The 18,754-nt window shown below is 39.3% G+C and overlaps 1 protein-coding gene across 2 annotated transcripts in view; it reads left to right on the top strand.

The window, feature by feature from the left end:
- LOC129091463 (endothelin-converting enzyme-like 1) overlaps nt 1-18,754 on the top strand; it is a 48,760-nt gene extending 30,006 nt beyond the window's left edge. The window contains exons 8-18 of one of the 2 annotated variants that reach the window (XM_054599105.1): nt 3,150-3,248; nt 3,725-3,799; nt 5,426-5,529; nt 7,487-7,545; nt 9,608-9,659; nt 13,485-13,552; nt 14,121-14,245; nt 15,018-15,083; nt 16,381-16,476; nt 17,391-17,467; nt 17,979-18,754. In XM_054599105.1, coding sequence (XP_054455080.1) covers nt 3,150-3,248; nt 3,725-3,799; nt 5,426-5,529; nt 7,487-7,545; nt 9,608-9,659; nt 13,485-13,552; nt 14,121-14,245; nt 15,018-15,083; nt 16,381-16,476; nt 17,391-17,467; nt 17,979-18,078 — 921 coding nt within the window. In that variant the 3' untranslated portion in view covers nt 18,079-18,754. Of the gene's footprint in view, nt 1-3,149; nt 3,249-3,724; nt 3,800-5,425; nt 5,530-7,486; nt 7,546-9,607; nt 9,660-13,484; nt 13,553-14,096; nt 14,246-15,017; nt 15,084-16,380; nt 16,477-17,390; nt 17,468-17,978 lie in introns of both variants that reach the window. The other variant, XM_054599096.1, reaches the window with a different exon arrangement.

The following is an 18,754-nucleotide window of genomic DNA, read 5'->3' as shown; positions in this document are numbered from 1 at the left end:
TTGTACGTATTTAAATATTGGTGCTCTGTTTTTGTGTGGATTTCGACTTTGGCACAAAAACTTTGGCGTTGAATTGAATTGTCATGACTTTACTTCTCACTGAACATTTAACAACATCTAAAAAAATATATATATATATTTTCAACTATTTCCAGAACTCTCCTAGAACTCATGACTTTTGTTTCTGAAAATGTTTAAGTCTTTCTTCTCTAGTTCATCATTCCTCATTTTGACATGACTGAATGATTTCGATTGATTCCTGCACTCTGTATCTGTGAAATACAATCCTTACCAATCAGAATCATCTCTAGTTTCTACCTCTCACACTTTTTTTTAACCTTTCTATTCTGCTCTTTCGTCTTGGTCAGTTACTCCTCTGCCCTTTGGTCTCCTTCTCTTTCACCTTAATCCTCCCCCATATGTCTTCTTATCTCAGCCTCATATCCACCCGACGACATGGGGATACGGTTCCCGATAGCATTTCTAACCTCTGTAACCCCTCGCTCTCTCTTTTAAGCTTTCCATCATCTCTCTTTCACCTTCCTCTTCTCATACTCTCACGGTCCACCCTGCGCTCTTTATCCTGCATTGAGCTGCCTTTCTTCTTCTTTCGCCATCGTTTAAACCACCACCGAAACCTCAGGACTTATAAAGCATGAAGCAGGTCTGACACAACCGGAGACGTTCATGGGCGCTAATTACTTTTCTATATAATTGATATTTAAGTTTCCCGAGCTCCTAATGTTCAATTTAAGATTCTAATAAGATACTAAAGTGTACATTTCAATAATGCTTGAAGCTACTGGAGCCTTTCTGATTCTAATTAAAGCATAGAGAAGGATTTTTTTTTTTTTTACAATATCAAGCCTACAGTACAGCAGGTTTCAGCCAAACGAAGTGAATCCACCATCTAAGCATCATTCAAACCATCCGTGTTGTCTGTAATGTAGAATGTGGGCTGGATAGAAAGTATCATGCTGCGTTACTGCATCTTTTGGTGCTCTCCGTTCTCACTCCGTCTACCTTGGCATGTCCACACATGTCGGAGACCTCATTATCGACACCAGAGGTACCTGGACCTGCAGCCAGTGGCCATGTGAGTTTTAGCTCTGACCGGCTCACTGATGCTGCTAACCTCAGCATGAACAGGAATTAATGAGTCTGGAGAGCCGATGCTGACAGACTGGAGAGACGAGAGCAGGGGAAAAAGACAAACTTTCATGTTAACCTGGAATCGCTCCAAAAATGTCCCGGTGTCTTTTTAGGAGAGGCAGACGTTGTTTGCGGTAGTTTGAGAAAAGCGAAGGAATAATTCTTTAAAAGTTTCTTGAAGCTATCGCTAGAAGGAAGTTCTTATGTTGGAAGATGCAAGATAAAGTATGTTTTGCACTTAAATATATATATATATATATATATATATATATATATATATATAGTGTAGTTTAGAAAAACTTCAAAAAGGGATGCAACAAAAAGGCCATATTTACTCAAACATACTGTACGTATTTAAATGTTGTAAACCGTTTTCGGGCTTTGACTTAGCCACGAAAACTTTGGCGTTGCATTGAATTTTCATGACTTTACTTATACTGAAGACATTAAACAATATTTTACAATCATCTGAAACATCTCTATGATCTTGTGAATTTTATAACTTTTCCACAATTTCCACTACAGGAACTCGTCACTTTTTTCTGATATTGTTTCTTTCTTTTTTTCTTGCAGTGTAGGGGGGGCATGCTGTGTATCTTCAGCACTATCGCCAGGGATAAGAATTTATGTTGGAAGAGTCAGATGAGAATAAAATCAGGACATCCCTAATATAAATATACTTCCTCGAGATGCTGGGCTTTGCTCCGGGGTTCATAGTTCTCCTCTTGTGACCAACAAAAACAAGGATGCAAAAGCAAAAAAGAAAATCCTCTTTGATAGCAGTCAAGAATTTGGAAGAAAGACATTCCCAGTAATTAAAGTTTCCCAGTGGCTTTGCAGCTAACTCACATTTTAACTTGTATTTTGCTCTTAAAACTGCAAACCGAATCTCATCAGAGACTCGGTTTGCAGCCACAGCGTCCCATTTCAGTCACTTTGACTTGCGTTGGTGCCGGCAGCTGGAAAATAGAAGCGTGTCCCATGCTGTTTTCTGAAATGAAATCGAAATTTCTGTGATGGTTGAACGTTTCGACTTGCGGTTTGTTGTGCGTTTTCAGCTGCAAACAGGGTCAGTGGCAATTACATATTGGACATGGGACTCCACATTACACAGAACTGATGGCAGTAGTGGGTTCACAAAGGTGGAAGAAAATCCACTATTCAATCCAAATTGTCTGTTAGTAACACGAGCAACACACAAGCATTATGTGCTGAAGTATGCTTGACCACTTTAATTACAGCTTTTAACTTTTTAGTTTTGGGGAATTCCAACAAGTTCCTTTGTATTTCTCTTAAATATATGAATAAATAACAGGGATGAAGACGAGAATATTATGTAAAAAATACTGATAGTCTTAAAGAAGTTTTACTCAAGTAAACTCTAAATAACTTAGATAAAAGTCAAAGTCAGTTGAAATGGTAGAAATTTGCTGTTACATTTTTAAAAGGGGAGTAAAGAGAAAATGTTATGTTACTGTTATAATAAAGAACACAGGTTTTTGAAGATTTCCAACCATGCCTTTTAATGCAAAAACTTTTTTATATTTGTACATTTGGAGTTCTTTTTACATGACAGCAATCAATTAATCAGAAGCTCCAACAAAAAATCCAGTAACTGTGGGTGTTAAATAAGCTCGCCCAACTAGTTCATTCGGCCTGAATGTAATGATTGGACGGGCTAACTGCACTTATTCTGCCCGTTCACTCATTGCTCGTCTTCCACAGGCTGCTATCTTAAAAGCTGTGAGTCCTAACAATAGCCATGTTGGTTGATTACTTTCATAACGATCATTTTGGGATAGTGTCTTTGGAGGGAGGCCTGAATGGAGGGACTATCAGTGTTGCCATCATAGCAACTTTGTCGCTAACCATAGCAACTTTTGGAGCTACCGCTGCATTCATCGGAAGAGTTTGCAACACTTTGCTGGGATTATTTATAAAATCTAGCATGTGTTTTTTCGTGCCTTTAAAACTTCCTCTACATTAAATCCCTCCAGGTACAGGAGCTGGTCGAGGACATAAAGCACTCCCTGGACCTCCGGCTGAAGGACCTGGACTGGATGGACGAATCCACCAAGGAGGCTGCCAGGGCAAAGGTTCAGAACCTCACTCTGCTTCTGCACCACAAAACACCGCTCACCAGTCGGAGCCGATTAGTATTTGAAAAAAGGGGATTTAATTATTTCCTTCTTTTTGCAATTCCTTTTCTTTCCGAGGGGTTTGATTGATTGCTTGGTTAGATGGAAGTGTGTGATAGAATACATCAAGGGCTTGACATTGAGAAGTGGGGATCGCCTAATCCGGATCGCTCTGTGGTGCCGATTTAGGGGTCTGCACTGCAAGATATCCCCTCTAATACTTTTACAATCTGAAGTTATAATCCTTTTAGAGGGCCATGCTCAATATAAAGAGCTTCCCTGTAATCCTATTACATTGAGTTTGCTTGATTAGTTGATGTGAGTGTGTATGTGTGTGTGTTATAGCTACCACAAGTGGATGTGGGTTGAAGTTGAGCCAGTTGTTTCTCCTCCTCTTCCTCCATCACTCTCTTCTTCTTCTTCTTCTCTTCCAGCTGAAGCACATGATGGTGATGACAGGATACCCCGACTTCATGCTCAAACCTGAGCTCATAGATCAAGAATACGGGGTGAGTCATGAGCTTCCTGTTTCACTCTTTGTCTGGTAGCAAATTCCATTTCCCAGCATCCCTTTCTCTCTCTCTCTGTCGCTAGAGTGCTTTTCCATCAGACATTAACATGCAACCTGGGTGATTGTATTTAGATGGAGCAAAGAAAATAACACCATGCTCAGGGGTAAATGAACCCCGAGACACACAGCTGAGACCGCCTCGAATAAATAATGTACTTTAAGTATATGTTGATGCAAGCAGGAGGTGAATGTAAAACCTCAGCAGTTCAGCTGTCAAAATATAGTGGAGGCATAACGGGTGTAAACAGATATATGTGTGCCGAGCATCTTGGGACAAGTGGAGTGAGTTTAAATGTGGGTGGGGAAGATGAAAAGTGTAATGTCATTTTAAAAACCTGTAAAGTGATCGAGTGCATCATGAAGGTGACCCTCTAAGCAGGAAAGGTGATTCACATCAGCAGAGGAAAGTGAAAGTGCATTTCCTACTGTAGGACTGTAATTCAATGCACTGAGGTGCTTAGAGTTTTCCTTTATGCTGTTTTACATATCAGGTTAAAATATCAGTAGTTTAGCTACAATGCATTTAGTTTCAAGTTTATAGAATTAGCTCCATGATCAGCTTAAACATTAAAATGTTGCTTAAATGTTGTTCAAAAGTGTGCCAAAAGAGGGCAGATCTGTGTGTCTGCAACAACCAATGCTGTAATGTTTGATTAAATGAGTGAAAGCACTGTAAGCATATCACACACGTTTGTTTTAAAAAGTTTGCTCTAGTTTTAATCTATGCAACCTTTTGCACCAGCTTGTGCATTTGCAATTTACTGTGTCACGCTTCATGTTGACTATTTAACGCTTCCTCTGAACAGAAACCGTCTGTCCTGCTGTGAGTTTAGCCCCGTTAGCAGTTAGCCCTGTTAGCCAGACATACCACAGGACTCAGGGCTGCTAACAGCTAATTAGCTAATTAGTCTATGGCTAAGTGATAATTCAGGCTTTTCTAATACAGCGTTCATAGCTATACCTACGAAATGAATGCGCTGTGTGAAACAAGAAATAAGCGTTGACTTATTTGTCAAATAACTTCCGTACTTAGGTAACGCCACTTCCGTATTTATTTTAATCTTTTACTAAACTTAACTAAGTAGTTTTGTTGCTTCAAACCTAACTAAGTATCTGAAGATCTTTTCCTAAACCTAACCAAGTAGTTTTGTTGCCTAAACCCTAACAAGTTGTTTCCTTTGAAGACAGAAGTATGTGTTACAAGCGGAAATGGACACAGCGTCATACGAACCATTGTACGAGGATACGTTGGATAGTTATAAATACATGCAAATGTCTTATTGAAGTGCAAATCAAGAGAGAGACAATTCCTAATCTGTAGTGGAAAAACAGAGTCCAAATTAAAGCAGATGTTGATCACTTAAGAGTAGTGACAGGTCAACAGTAAATAAAATATGTTCGTTTTTCAAAAAATGTGAATCCCTGCAACTATGAGAGGTCCTTGGGCATATTGCATTCTCTCTACTGACCAGCAGGGGGCGATGTGTCAAACTCCTCATATGAAACATAGCAAACAGTAACGACACTCACAATAACTTCATATATATGTTTGTTTTTTTTGCAGTTCGATGTGGACGAGAAGACGTACTTCAAGAACATCCTCAACAGCATCAACTTCAACATCAAGCAGTCCGTCAAGAAGATCCGGGAAGAAGTGGACAAGACGGCGTGAGTGTCATCATCTCCAGTTAATCTCCATTTTCAGACACGCTGCGCAAAGCAATTAAAGGAGTTTAATATGTCTGAAATCCATCCTGAGCTCGTGCAGCTGAGGCTCACATCGGACGCCGCGGTTGTCTCTCTTAATATGTTTGACACGACCAACATGTGTCCCTGTGAGTCCCTTTTTTTTTGACATATTTGTTGATGCGCCTCTAAATTAAACCAACAGATACCGAAATCCACATGCACAGCTGGAGAAAATCCATTTGATTTACTTATCTACGGCAGCCAGACTGCATGAAAAGTGCTGTGGGACATTTAAAAATATATATATATATTATAAAAGAAAAAGCTGAACCCCTTGATAGAGTTCGTCTATGCTATGACAACACATCACAGTCACATTAGTATTCTAAGGTGCTCAAACCAACTGTGTCATTAACCCACTTTGGACGCCCTGAAGAGTTAAATCACACCTTTCATCACTCGCTCTGTGTGGTCACCGGGAAATAAAGAAAGAAAACCACTCCTCTTTGTCCACGGTGTTTTGTCTCTCCACAGTCGCTGCAGAGCCATCAGTCTTTCACTCCTAGAACAAGGGCATCTCACACTCTGAGTGAGTCATTTGGGGGGATTTTTTTGCAGCCGATCGATTGGTCCGGCTTTGAGTGGATTACCATAAAGGAACTGTCCGCGTTTTTCGTATGCGAGGAGGAACTTTGGCCGTGGGACCACACACGGTGAATATTTCTCACCAGGAGGGTTTAAAGAGAAAGGCCCGATCCAAATGTCTCTCTCTAAGCCTGAAGCTTTGTTTGTGCTCTCGCTTGGCGCTGTAGCCCGAGCTTCTGCAGACGGTGCATGAACAGAGGCGTTTATACTTCCACGAAACACCAGAGGGCATACAAACAAAATGAACTGTGAAGAATCAAAAAGACAACGAGTCTAACTCATAAATATGCACAAAGACTGCAGGTGTAACGGACAAAAAGCCATAAACCAACCTCATCAATTACAAAGAGGGATTGTAATTATTTGTAAATTCATAATTCATACTCATAGACTACTTTATTGTCTTTATTCAAGATCTTTAAAGAAACAAGTCAAGTATTAAATGCATAATTAAGAAACAAAGGTTGAATTTCCTGTAAACTTTTTGCTTTCACCTTAAAATACTTACTCAAATGTAGATTTTTAAGACCTCCTGTTTCTAAAGCATTTAAAAACAAATTTGCCTTCTTTATGTAATCCCTAGACATGTAAATAATGCTTCTATCACGTGATCGTGCACGCCAAGTTACAATAATTCGGAGGTGCACGACCAAGCGAGTATAAACTAAGCCTTGAACCCTGAACCCCTTGGGAACTTAACTGACGTCACCGGTTAGATGATTTGAGAGTGAGAAACTGCAACGGTTTGAAATCGTGTAAATACGAATAGGACAGCATTTTTGCTGCGGCGTATCTAGTTACCATGACAACTTCATAACATGTTATGTTCGATTGTGGGTATTTATTTTATACATTTTACTCCCTGATTTAAATAATTTGAATGAAGACTAAGGTACGCATGGCGGGGGAGGAGAGTAAAGGAGCATAAAGAGAGGTTTTTTTCTCCAATCTCTGCTTGCATTTTAATTCTCCAGCCTCCACTGGTATCCTTGTGTTTAACATCGCATTGCTATGAATTGTGGGTAATTCCCTTGGGCAAAGTCTGCCAAAATGCAGGCTTATGGAAAGTATTCATAAAGTGCTCAAAATGCGCCTCAAAGTCTTTGAGTCCTTAAGTGTGGAGATTGGGATTGGGCCAGAGAAGTGTTTGGGATTCTGTTCAGGAGTTGGGGGTTTTTCGAGTAAATTGGTGATTTGTGTTTGTGTGTTTGTGTGTTTGTGTGTTTGTGTGTTTGTGTGTGAGGGATCCCATCTTTTAAAACCCTGTTTGTTTGATACTCTTCTCCCTCAGGTGGCTTCTCCCCCCTCAAGCCCTTAATGCCTACTACCTCCCTAACAAGAACCAAATGGGTGAGTGCGTGACTCTCTCTTCATTGCACATACACACAATCCCCTCCATCACATTGCCATTCTGCACCACGACACGGACCGTGCATTAGTTACACGCAATTACACCATGTTGACGCCTTTTTTTTTTTTAACAAGTCAAACATGTCGGCCGCTTAGAGGCAGAAAAAAAGAAGCGTCCACCTCCTCATATCATATTCCGTCTCATCGCTCACTTTCCCCTCTGATCTGCACCTCACATGCTTAATTCCCCCCCGGAGGGAAAAACAAGCAGCAAGACCACCCCGAGGTTTTGAACAAATCTGGCTCTGGCCTTGTCACCCCCTTCCCCTCCCCTTCCTCCCTTTCCTTCCCCCTCGTCTTCTCCCGTGATCGGCCTGCCAGCTGGATTAAATCTCTCGCAGAAAAATCAATGGCGTGCTCGCAAGCTGATGCTAGAGGACAGGAGGAGTCGGAGGAAAAACACAGTCAGCAAAGCCCCCTGGGTCATTTCGTTTTTCTATTTATTTTTTTTAACCCACACACATTATACCACTCACTTAAAACCAGCCACTTGAGTTCTCATCTCTATATTCACCTTCACACTTTCCCTTTTTTATTGAAATTAAATTAATGTTGGCCACTTGAGTTTTACCTCCATCTCTTTGGCTCGCTTTATTTCATTTCTAGAATCATGTTCAGGTTTGAAGATAAAGAGACAAGGAAGGAGATTTAATTAAAAGTAGCTTTCTAACATGGTGGATTTTTTTTTCAGTCATTTACTGAAAAAAATGATTACCTACATGCTCACAGTCAGACTGACTGAAGTGCGACTGCAATCATAATTATTGAAATTACTATGAATTAATTTGTAACTATATTTTTAGATTATTTGACCTGGTTATGAAAACACGAACAAAGAGTCTAGCTAGAAGCTAGAATCTTGCTAGAAGCTACTTGAGGCTGTAGTGCTTTGAGCTAAATTACAATGCTAACATGCTAACCTTTGCTTATTAGCACTAAATACAAATCCCAGAGATCTAGAAGTCAAACGATTAGGACATTTTATAAACTATCGTTAACCGGCCGAACTAAGCTCCCGATTTAAATCGTAACTGTTAAGAAAAAACCCCAAAATGGCATTCATACTGCGAAACAAGGAGGGAGAGGGAACAATGGTAATTCAGCCATAGATGCACACGTTAACATTTTAGATATTTATTATTTGTCTGAGATTTTTTCTCCAATCCATGACAAGAATATTCACCAAATTATTATGTCGATAGGGTAAGAAAATCCGCCCTGAAGCTTTGTCCCATAAACTGCTTTTTGGTCTATTTGACTCTAAATGGAGCATCATTTACTAAATGAACATCATGCTGTATTGAAGAAGACTTGAAACTAGAGATTGAGACCATAAACTCATGTTTACAATGTTTACTGAGGGAATAAATCAAGAGAGAAGTAGAGTCATTTTCTCATAGACTTCTATACAACCAGAGGAGTTGCCACCTGGTGGACAGTAGAGAGAATGCAGCTTTAAGACACTTAAGCATTGTTGCCGCATGGCTGGAACCAATCAATTCAATCAAATCAAATACTAAATTATAAGTCCATTAACTAATTCTTCAGCACTACAATCTTTTTATCTTTTGATATGAGACGCATATTCTTATTTTATCAAATGAACTTTAAGGAACTCAACATATGATCATTTAAAGCTTAAAGGAAGAGGCTAAGAAGTTGTTGGTGAATGCGGTTTTCTCTGCATAAAGAAAGTAGTTGCTGCTGTGGAGGAGACTGATTTGTATTTTTGCTGTGTGCTAAAAGACATTTGGGCAAATAGAGAGACTTTCTGTCATTGTCCTCTCTAGCAGCTGCACTATCGCGGCTTTAAGGCATCAGTGATTTCCATTTCCTCCTAACTGTCGTTTTCCATCCAAAGGAGACTGTATCAATGTGCTGACTTTGATAAAAAATACAAAAAAAACTCTACCTACTTATTCTGAAACCAGAGTGTGTGATATTCATACGAGTTGTATCTGGAACACCTCTCTCATGTTGTTTCTTTATCTCTTTTTTCTAGTATTTCCTGCCGGTATCCTTCAGCCGACTCTCTACAACCCTGAGTTCCCACAGTAAGTATTCGGTCCTATAGGGAGGCAACAATATCAACACGGACACAACAACAAAGGTCATTAACGGGCTGCGTTACTCTGGCAAAAACTCTGCCTCCCCGAAGTCCCCAACAAACCAATTTAACTACCCACCAAGAGCTCAATTACTGAACAAGGTGCCGCTAATGGAACAGGTGTCATTGAGAGGTCGCCTCCTAAATTTGAGTCCATCGGGTAATTTGATGCCGCTTGAAAGTAGATAGCCTCCCTGTCTGAATCCATCCCTTCTATTTATCTCAGCGAGCTCTTTGTGATGAGAAATTTGTGAATTAGAGTCACGGCGTTATTGGACGAAACTTTAATCAGAATACAAATTGTTTCCTATTCAGAAGTACATTCAGAAAAAAAGCTTATTTTAATCAAGGTCTGACAGATATGGGGGTATTTCATGGCTGGTAATATTTGTACAAATACAGCTGCTGGTTGGCAATGCAGCATTTTGTGATGCATGGTTTCTTTAAATATGAAAATATCATTATTATGCCAAACATGGACATTGTATTTTCCCCACAGTTTTACTTTGTTCACGGTAGAAAAGCTTTTGAATTAACATTTAAATCACGATGACATTAAGAACTGAAATATAAACTTCTTAAGGAGCCCACCAGAGCTGAAATATTTTAATACTAGTGTTGGTAACAATACCAAAAACCACACCTTATATGGAAGCAAATCATTCTCATGATTACTTGAATTTCATCAACGACTAAATACATAATTTCGATACTTGGCAAAACTCCAGCTGAAAAACAATCACTGTATTTCTTACTTTCTCTAATCTTTGCTTCAAAGTTCCATGCATGTTTTACTCCATTAATAATTATTTGCTATACTTATAATTAATAATTTACAACGGTATCATTTATATGACTCCCGGCCCTCTATCAAGACCATACCAAAGGTCATACCATAAATGTATTGATTAACTTTCTATGTTAATCAATACAGTTATACTAGTTATATTATTACCATGGGTTTGCTGTTGTTTTGAAAAAAGATTTCCATGGTTATTCCATGAAAAATAAAAATGGAACAGATAATGTGCTAACATGGACGTGGAACACTCCAACAATAAAGTGTTACCACAGGTTTTTTTAACGGTTACCATTCACAACTGAAAATATATATATGATTTACCTTCAAAATAAAGAAAACTAACTGTTTTCAGTGATGGATCACCTGTCACAAGTAAGTTCCAACTTTCTGCAAGCGGATTTTCATACAATACTGGCATGAAATCAAACCAGACTGCTGCCTGGAAGGTATAAAATCAATCCAAAAAAAATGTTTGGTGTGGTTTAGAAAAGGGCCAGATAGAAACAAATGCACTGAGGAATGAGCAGGTGAACAACCACCATTTTTCTTTTACACATACCCTTTTGTTAACCAAAGCTACTCACTGAGGAGCAAACCTACTGCTGCCAGTATTGAGTATTATTCTAAGCCAGTACACACAACAGTCCAAAAAGCTGCACCTCCTGCATTCATACCATTCATAACTCCCCCCCGAGTCACCACGCACAGGCACACACACACACACACACACACACACACACACACACACACACACACACACACACACACACACACACACACACACACACACACACACACACACACACACGCACATTCTTCAATTAGCAGTTTATACACCCAACATTAGCTTACACTTCTATGTCTTCATTAGAGGCAATCACCACCACTACCTGTGCTACCTGCTGCCATGCATGTTAATCAATATGAATGAATCATGTAGTAAAGTGTATGTGGGCATGTTTGACCATTATTGTGGGGACATAATTCTGATTAAAGGGACATTGTGGGGACCGCCGTTTTTTAGGGTACAAATGGGGACTTTCTGGAAGTAAATCATTACATTTCAGGGTTAAGAGTCGATTTAAGGTTAAGATAAGGTTCAGGTTAGGTTAAGGGTTAAGATAAGGCTGGTAGTGGTTATGGTTAGGATAAGTCTCCAGGAAATGAAGGTAAGTCAATGTGATGTCCCCAAAAGTCATGAAAACATGACTGTATGTGTACCTGTCCCCTTGAAGTTATTACTGCGGTAGCCCTAACCTCCACACACACACACACACACACACACACACACACACACACACACACACACACACACACACACACACACACACACACACACACACACACACACACACACACACACACACACACACACACACACATACACCCCTCCACCACGAGTATAATGAAGCTTCAATCAGCCAGTTAGTTTAGCAGGGGAGCCAGGCCCGGTGTGAGGCAGCGTATCGACTAGCTGTCAGAAAGTCATTTTCAGATGTAGCCATGTGAATAGCCCCGAGTCTGCCCTTTCATCCTTCTCCATATCTGCATGTGACGCAAAGACAGCACTCCACCTTCAGCCCAGGGTCAAGGAGAGGTGGAGTGACCCACTGCTTTTTGGAAGCATTGTGTGGGACGTGTAACAGGGTGTTGCCTTTTTTTTCCAACAACTTGGGAAATTAAGATGTATGCTCACACTGCAGCCGAAAGATCCCAATGCTCACATGTAAAACAGATGTTCTCTAATCAGTGTGAGCAGAAAAAAAAACTGTGGCATTGAGCTCCTTTTTTTTATTCAATACCAATCTGAGCCACAAGAATCCGAAATTAGATCCCAAGTGCAACTTGCATTTTAACTGGCTCGGCTGAGCAGAATTAGCAATGAGGACAACGGGACAAATCAAGGGAGGAAAGCCACAGAGCTGCCTAAAAATGAGACAACTGAAATCAATCAAACGGTATAGTGCTTTATCTAAAGTGAGTGGATATGCACAGACCGACTTTGGGCATCCGTCAAGCAAGTAATTTGAAACTAGATATTTATACATTAGAACAAATGCAAATATCTCCAGTTTTCATTATAAATGACGACATCTAAAGCTTAGTACACATGTGCTTAAGTCTGGCACTTCCATTCTTTGATTTCTCTCCCAAAATCCCTAATCTATACCATCAGGAGATGCTTAGTTTACCTTAGCTTAGCATAAAGGACGGGGAAACATGCTAGCCTGGCTCTATCCAATGGTAACATAATCCTCCTACTGGCGTCTTTAAAGCTCAGTAAATAACTTTTTATATATTAGTTGTTTACTTTATACAAAAACCAAGAGCAAGGCTAGTTTTTCCCCCCGTTTTCAATGTTTTATGGTAAATTTGGATCTTCATATTCAACAGATATGAGAGTGGCATCAAACTTATCACTTTTTCCCAGTTAAGGGTCCTTTTGGGAGAGTTTTTCCTCTTCCGATGCTTGTGTCCAAGAACGGATGACATCTTATATTGAACAGAGTGTGAAGCTCTCTGATGCAAACGTGTGATTTGTGATATTGGGCTATACAAATAAATTGTATTTGAAATTAAAGAAAGCAAATAACTGTTTCTGTACAACAAAACTAATTAACTTTTGCTGAACAGTGGCCACCGTGGCAGTTGCAAAGTAATTGTAAAAACGTATTTATATTATAACAGTAGCACAAGTAGAAGGGAGTCACACAGTCAGCAAACTCAGTTACAAAGCAAAATCTAAAGTTTGCTAACATTAGCTTATTAATATAGTGGTAATACCAGACCAAGTATGGTTGTAGAACCTAAATTCCTGAGTGCCATCACTTGATTATGAATTAAACTTTTCTTGCAAGATTTCATCCCCTAGCTATGGCCAATTCCAGACTTTTCTATGCACCTTTACTGTAGATACCTAGAAAGTTTTAGTTTTGTGTAATGGTCCATATTTCTCCTTCCTGCTGCCAGGTCTCTGAACTACGGAGGAATAGGAGCGATCATTGGCCACGAGCTAACACATGGATATGATGACTGGGGTAAGAACTTAAAACCTCTTCACCTAAAATCCATCATAACAACGTCATACTCCCATGTTTTCACCATTTGAAGTACTCCTGCTTTTGCATTGAACTAATCTATTTCACAGAAAGAGCAAGGGTCCCCTGATGATTTGAGTAATTTGTAGGATCTGCCCTATTAAACATTATTTTGAGCCACAATCTCTGACTTTCATTTCCTGTCAAAAGTGCTGCCCTTTCAAATGCATCAGAAGACTTTTAGTATTTCTATCCAACACCTACCAAATGCTGGGATAATTGTAAATGTTACTGGTAGGTTTTGGAACCACCAGCTTATTTTACAAATTTAGTTGGCTGGATAAAGTTGGCTCTTGAACTGGACACATCAGCCAAGGTCACCCCAACAACGTGTTGCCTCCTGATGGTTTGACTCTTGCAGCAACAAAAAAACTTAAAAGATGACGTGCTGGGCAGCATTTTGGACTGTGAAGGAAAGTTGCAGGTTGTGTTGTCTCCGTGCTAACACTGCCCCCCCCCCTTGCCCTTTTGCCCTTCATCTTAGTGATGCAATGGTTCATGTCCCTAGGGGGCCAGTACGACCGCCATGGCAACCTCAAACAGTGGTGGACGGAAGAGTCCTACAGAAAGTTCCAGAAGAAGGCCGAATGCATCGTCAAGCTCTACGACAACTTCACCGTTTACAACCAGAGGGTTGGTCTGCACGCACATGTACCCCCACACACATGCACAATCATTACATGGATTGGTCAGCTGATATTTTGGACTGATATTAGGTTTAATTTTTATCTGTGGAAGACTTTTGCATTATTTTGTGCAGATTACAAATAGATGAGCATGATTACAGGCATGTTCTTCTTCTTCCTTTATTTTCAAAGACTGATTTACTTTGGAGTACTACTCTGCTTGTAAAAACATTCAACAACATATATTTAGTGGCAGCCTTGATGACGTCATAGTGATGTCATCGGGGTTAACTCGGATTGTGCTTCATGATGTGTAACAAAGAGCCTGCATTACAAACTGTAAAGTGGAGTTTGAAAAAATATGATCATTAACCTAGGCCTGAATGTCTCTGCTTCAAATTTGACCATTCCCATTTTAAACAAAGCTTGAGTGCCACCCTTGTAAAAAAAACTAAATATATGATTTTTGATTTTTATTTAAATGGTCAAATCAGAAGTAATAGCTTGACATTTTTTTTTAAATTTCACTTTCTTTCTGAGAGTTAGACGAGAAGATTGATACCTCTTTCGGATGGAAATATGTAGCTAAAACCAGGAGGCGACTAGCTTAGCTTAGCATAAAGATTGGAAGCAGTGAATGTGACTGATGTTGGTCTTAAAATCACCAATCATCAATGGATTAAAGTACATCCTTAAAGTACTTGTTCATGCTCACAGAGAAATGTATTAGCAGAAATGTTACGACCTTACAGCGTTTCCGTTTCTTTCTGTGTGTCTAGGTGAACGGTCGTCTGACGCTGGGGGAGAACATAGCAGACATGGGAGGGCTCAAACTGTCGTACTACGTAAGTAATATTGGATACCATCAATGTACAAATACTGTAGCTGCATGGTTTCACAAACTCTATCAGTAGCATCTGAGCATCTGTGTCTTTATTCTTCATAAACCCCTGCACTTCAATAGGAAGGAAAGGATAAATCTCTTGTTTTCTGTGTATGTGCCTGGACCGCAGAGGATTTAGGATTCTGCATTCAATTCCATATTGAGTATGTCAGAGGTCTATATTGATTTTTTAATGAAGCAAAGAAAGTGCAAAAGAATGAGTGGATGCTTCTAAATAAATCTTTATATCAAAATGTAATTATAGTGTCATAATGCCTGTTAGTCATGTCAATACAGCCCTTTATCACAACAGTTGGCTAAAAAGTCACTTAATGCAATCTATTGGTTTCCTGAACATGGACACAAATTATCTGTTTTTTTCTTGTCACTCAGGACAAAATAATGCCAATGGAAAGTAAATTAGGATCCTTATTCTTGGTGCACAGGGAATTAAATGCATCCAGGTGACTAAGCATTAGTCAGAGCAAAAGACATACTTGATAATATCCCAAAAAAACAAATAGGACTTTCAACCAGAAGACCTGTGTTCAACACCACGTTGAGCTTTAATGGCAGTGATTGTTGTTCGGGGTTTTGTTGCCTAAACCTAACTGTTGGTTTTGTTGCCTAAACCTAACTGTTGGTTTTGTTGCCTAAACCTAACTGTTGGTTTTGTTGCCTAAACCTTACTGTTGGTTTTGTTGCCTAAACCCAACTGTTGGTTTTGTTGTCTAAACCTAACTGTTGGTTTTGTTGCCTAAACCTAACTGTTGGTTTTGTTGCCTAAACCTAACTGTTGGTTTTGTTGCCTAAACCTAACAGTTGGTGTTTTGTTGCCTAAACTGTTGGTTTTATTTTATAAAATTGTAACTGAACATAGTTATTTAAGTCCAACCATGACGTTTTTCCTAAACCCAACTAAGTGGTTTTGTTGCTTTAAACTAACCTTTGTTTTTAAGGTAATGTCTTCCCAAATAAAAAAGTTGTGTTGAGTGACACCAAAAAAACAGACAATTTGTCTCATTTGTACATGAAACCAATAGATCGCATTTCTTAACTATTTCCCAAACTGGCGTGAGACTGTGTTGGTCAATCAGTTAGATCGGCTGGGATTTCTACAAGTGGAAAATTGGAGTGTCCCATTCCGTTTCAGATGTTGGTTTAACTTCCAGAGAATATTCTACTGGTGAAGGATCCTAATTTAATATCTGTCTCTTGTCTTTCTTCATCCACTCCCTCCTCTCTCTCTTAATGACCAGGCGTATCAGAAGTGGGTGAGGGAACATGGACCTGAGAGGCCGCTGCCGGGCCTCAAATACACACACGAGCAGCTGGTCTTCATTGCCTTTGCTCAGGTACAGAAGCCTCCCAGAGGTTTTCACGCTATCGTCTCTCATTACATTTACATGTTAAATCATTTTAGCCGCCGCTCTCATCCGGAGCCTCTGCTCACAGAGAGCAGGTAGGAGTTATGTATCATCCCAGCATTAGCTGATGGATGCATTAACCAGCGTTGATGAGTGCAGCGGCTCTAAGCACAAGACCACCCCGGCTCTTTGTAGCTATTACCACTATCATTGGAATTCAATGGTTTCATTGAAATTCATGGCTTAATGTAACAGCAGAAAACACTTTTTTTCATCTTTAAAGATCTTGCTACAGGGATGTGATGTGAAAATCATGTACAGTATATGTGCATGCATTCATATACAATGATATGTATTTGTTTTCGATATAACATTAAAACAATGCTAATGAATCGATCATTATGCAGTTTACTAATTAGGTAGTTTCCTGGGAAGACGAAAGTTTATTTTGAAAAGACCTTCTGTATGTAACGAGTAGAGATTGACTTGTGTTGCTGGACGCGAACAAAAAATGAGGAGTAACTTTTACATAAGTTATCATACGAGGCGTTTAATGTTACACTGGAGGTTTAGAGAACAAGTGGCTCCTATTTTATTTTGTAAGTGGTTGCCAAAATAGTTTGTGAACAACTGGTTTGATCTCAAAACAACAAATTTAATAAGCTTATCAAATCAGTTTCATGTAAAATCTTACCAGAAAAGTAACTATTAGGCCTAACTAAAGCTCTTAAAACAAACGTAATACAATAAAAAGTACAATATTTCCCTCTGAGATGCAGTGGAGTAGAAGTATCAGAAAATGTGAACATCCAAGTACCTCAAAATTGAGTAAATGTACCTCGTTACTTGGATCAACTGTCTCCACGTCGGGTCACTGTCGTGTTATTGTTGTATTTTTTCAGAACTGGTGTATGAAGAGAAGATCTCAGTCCATCTATCTTCAGCTACTGACTGACAAACATGCTCCGGAGCACTACAGGTACAGTTTACTCACAAAAACACAGAGAAAGTCATCAGTGTGATTCATTGATGGGCATTGCTTTTATATTTTAAGAACGATTTCAACTGATTACTATGATAAAACCCAATAAAACTTGATAAAAGATATGGTGTTGTTTTAAAATATGAAAAAGTTTTATGCAAACAATTGACTTTTCTGATGTAGATTAAACTGGTTCTCGAACATTTCTAAAGTTCAACATTTATCTAACTTCAGAGTGAAAAAGAAGACTACCATTATGCATGAAAGGAAAACAAAGATCAATATTTAACAATCAAAAATATGTCTGTATATGTCCTCAAATAAATTTAAATAAAAATGCTACCTACTCAAAAAATCTGTAGAATAATTTGGTTTTCTGAGATATCTAGACAAAACATCTAACTGCAAAAAGGACTACAAGTCATGGCTGAAACTCTTCACCTGAACTTCCTGAAATGTTTCATGATCTCCACATTGATTCTGGACGTCCCCGTGTTTCCTCCTGCAGGGTGATCGGCAGCGTTTCCCAGTTTGATGAGTTTGCCCGTGTGTTCCACTGTCCGAAGAGCTCCCCGATGAACCCTGCGGAAAAATGCTCCGTGTGGTGACCTCTCATCCTCTACACTCCACCCGCCTGTTTGACATCGGGATGACCTTCATCGTCACAGCGTCCTACGTCCACATTCGTCAGAGCCAACAGGATGACACATAAAACCTCTTCTTGCCTGTAACATCTTACGCTTGTTGTTTTAAATTCTGGAAGCCTAAACAACTGTTTTTCTGTACTAACCAACTTAAAGCATGGGTCACATGACCACTGATCATGTGCATATATATCATTTTATTATAAATATATTTTTCTATGTTTAAATTTTACTTTCAAATCATCTATTTTTCTATTTTAGCAGATATATCACGTGCATAGAATTCATAAGCTATTTGTTTTTTGTTTAATTAAGCAACATGTTTCTCTTCTTTTTGGCGTCAACTCGAAAAACCTTCAGTGTATCAGATTTAAATATTGGAAGCAAACCAGTGATTTCAGACCCCGACAGATTTTAAATTAATCTGAGATCAGTAGCATCATTGTGCCTGCCCCCAAAAAATGCAGCTGTCCTTTCCTGTTTTTTGATTTGTCATCGCGGTGCCGCCCTCTTGTGGCCGCAGACAGCGATGGTCACCGTTCAGCCGTCACGACTGTCGTATCGTTTGCCTGCATTTGGTCTCTCTTGTTGCTGTGAGTGTTTGTACGGTTTTTAAGATTTGTCCAACTTTTTTAGAAAT

This window comes from Anoplopoma fimbria, chromosome 1, assembly GCF_027596085.1.
Source record: "Anoplopoma fimbria isolate UVic2021 breed Golden Eagle Sablefish chromosome 1, Afim_UVic_2022, whole genome shotgun sequence".
Taxonomy (NCBI): domain Eukaryota; kingdom Metazoa; phylum Chordata; class Actinopteri; order Perciformes; family Anoplopomatidae; genus Anoplopoma; species Anoplopoma fimbria.
This window is presented reverse-complemented; position numbering and strand designations above follow the sequence as displayed.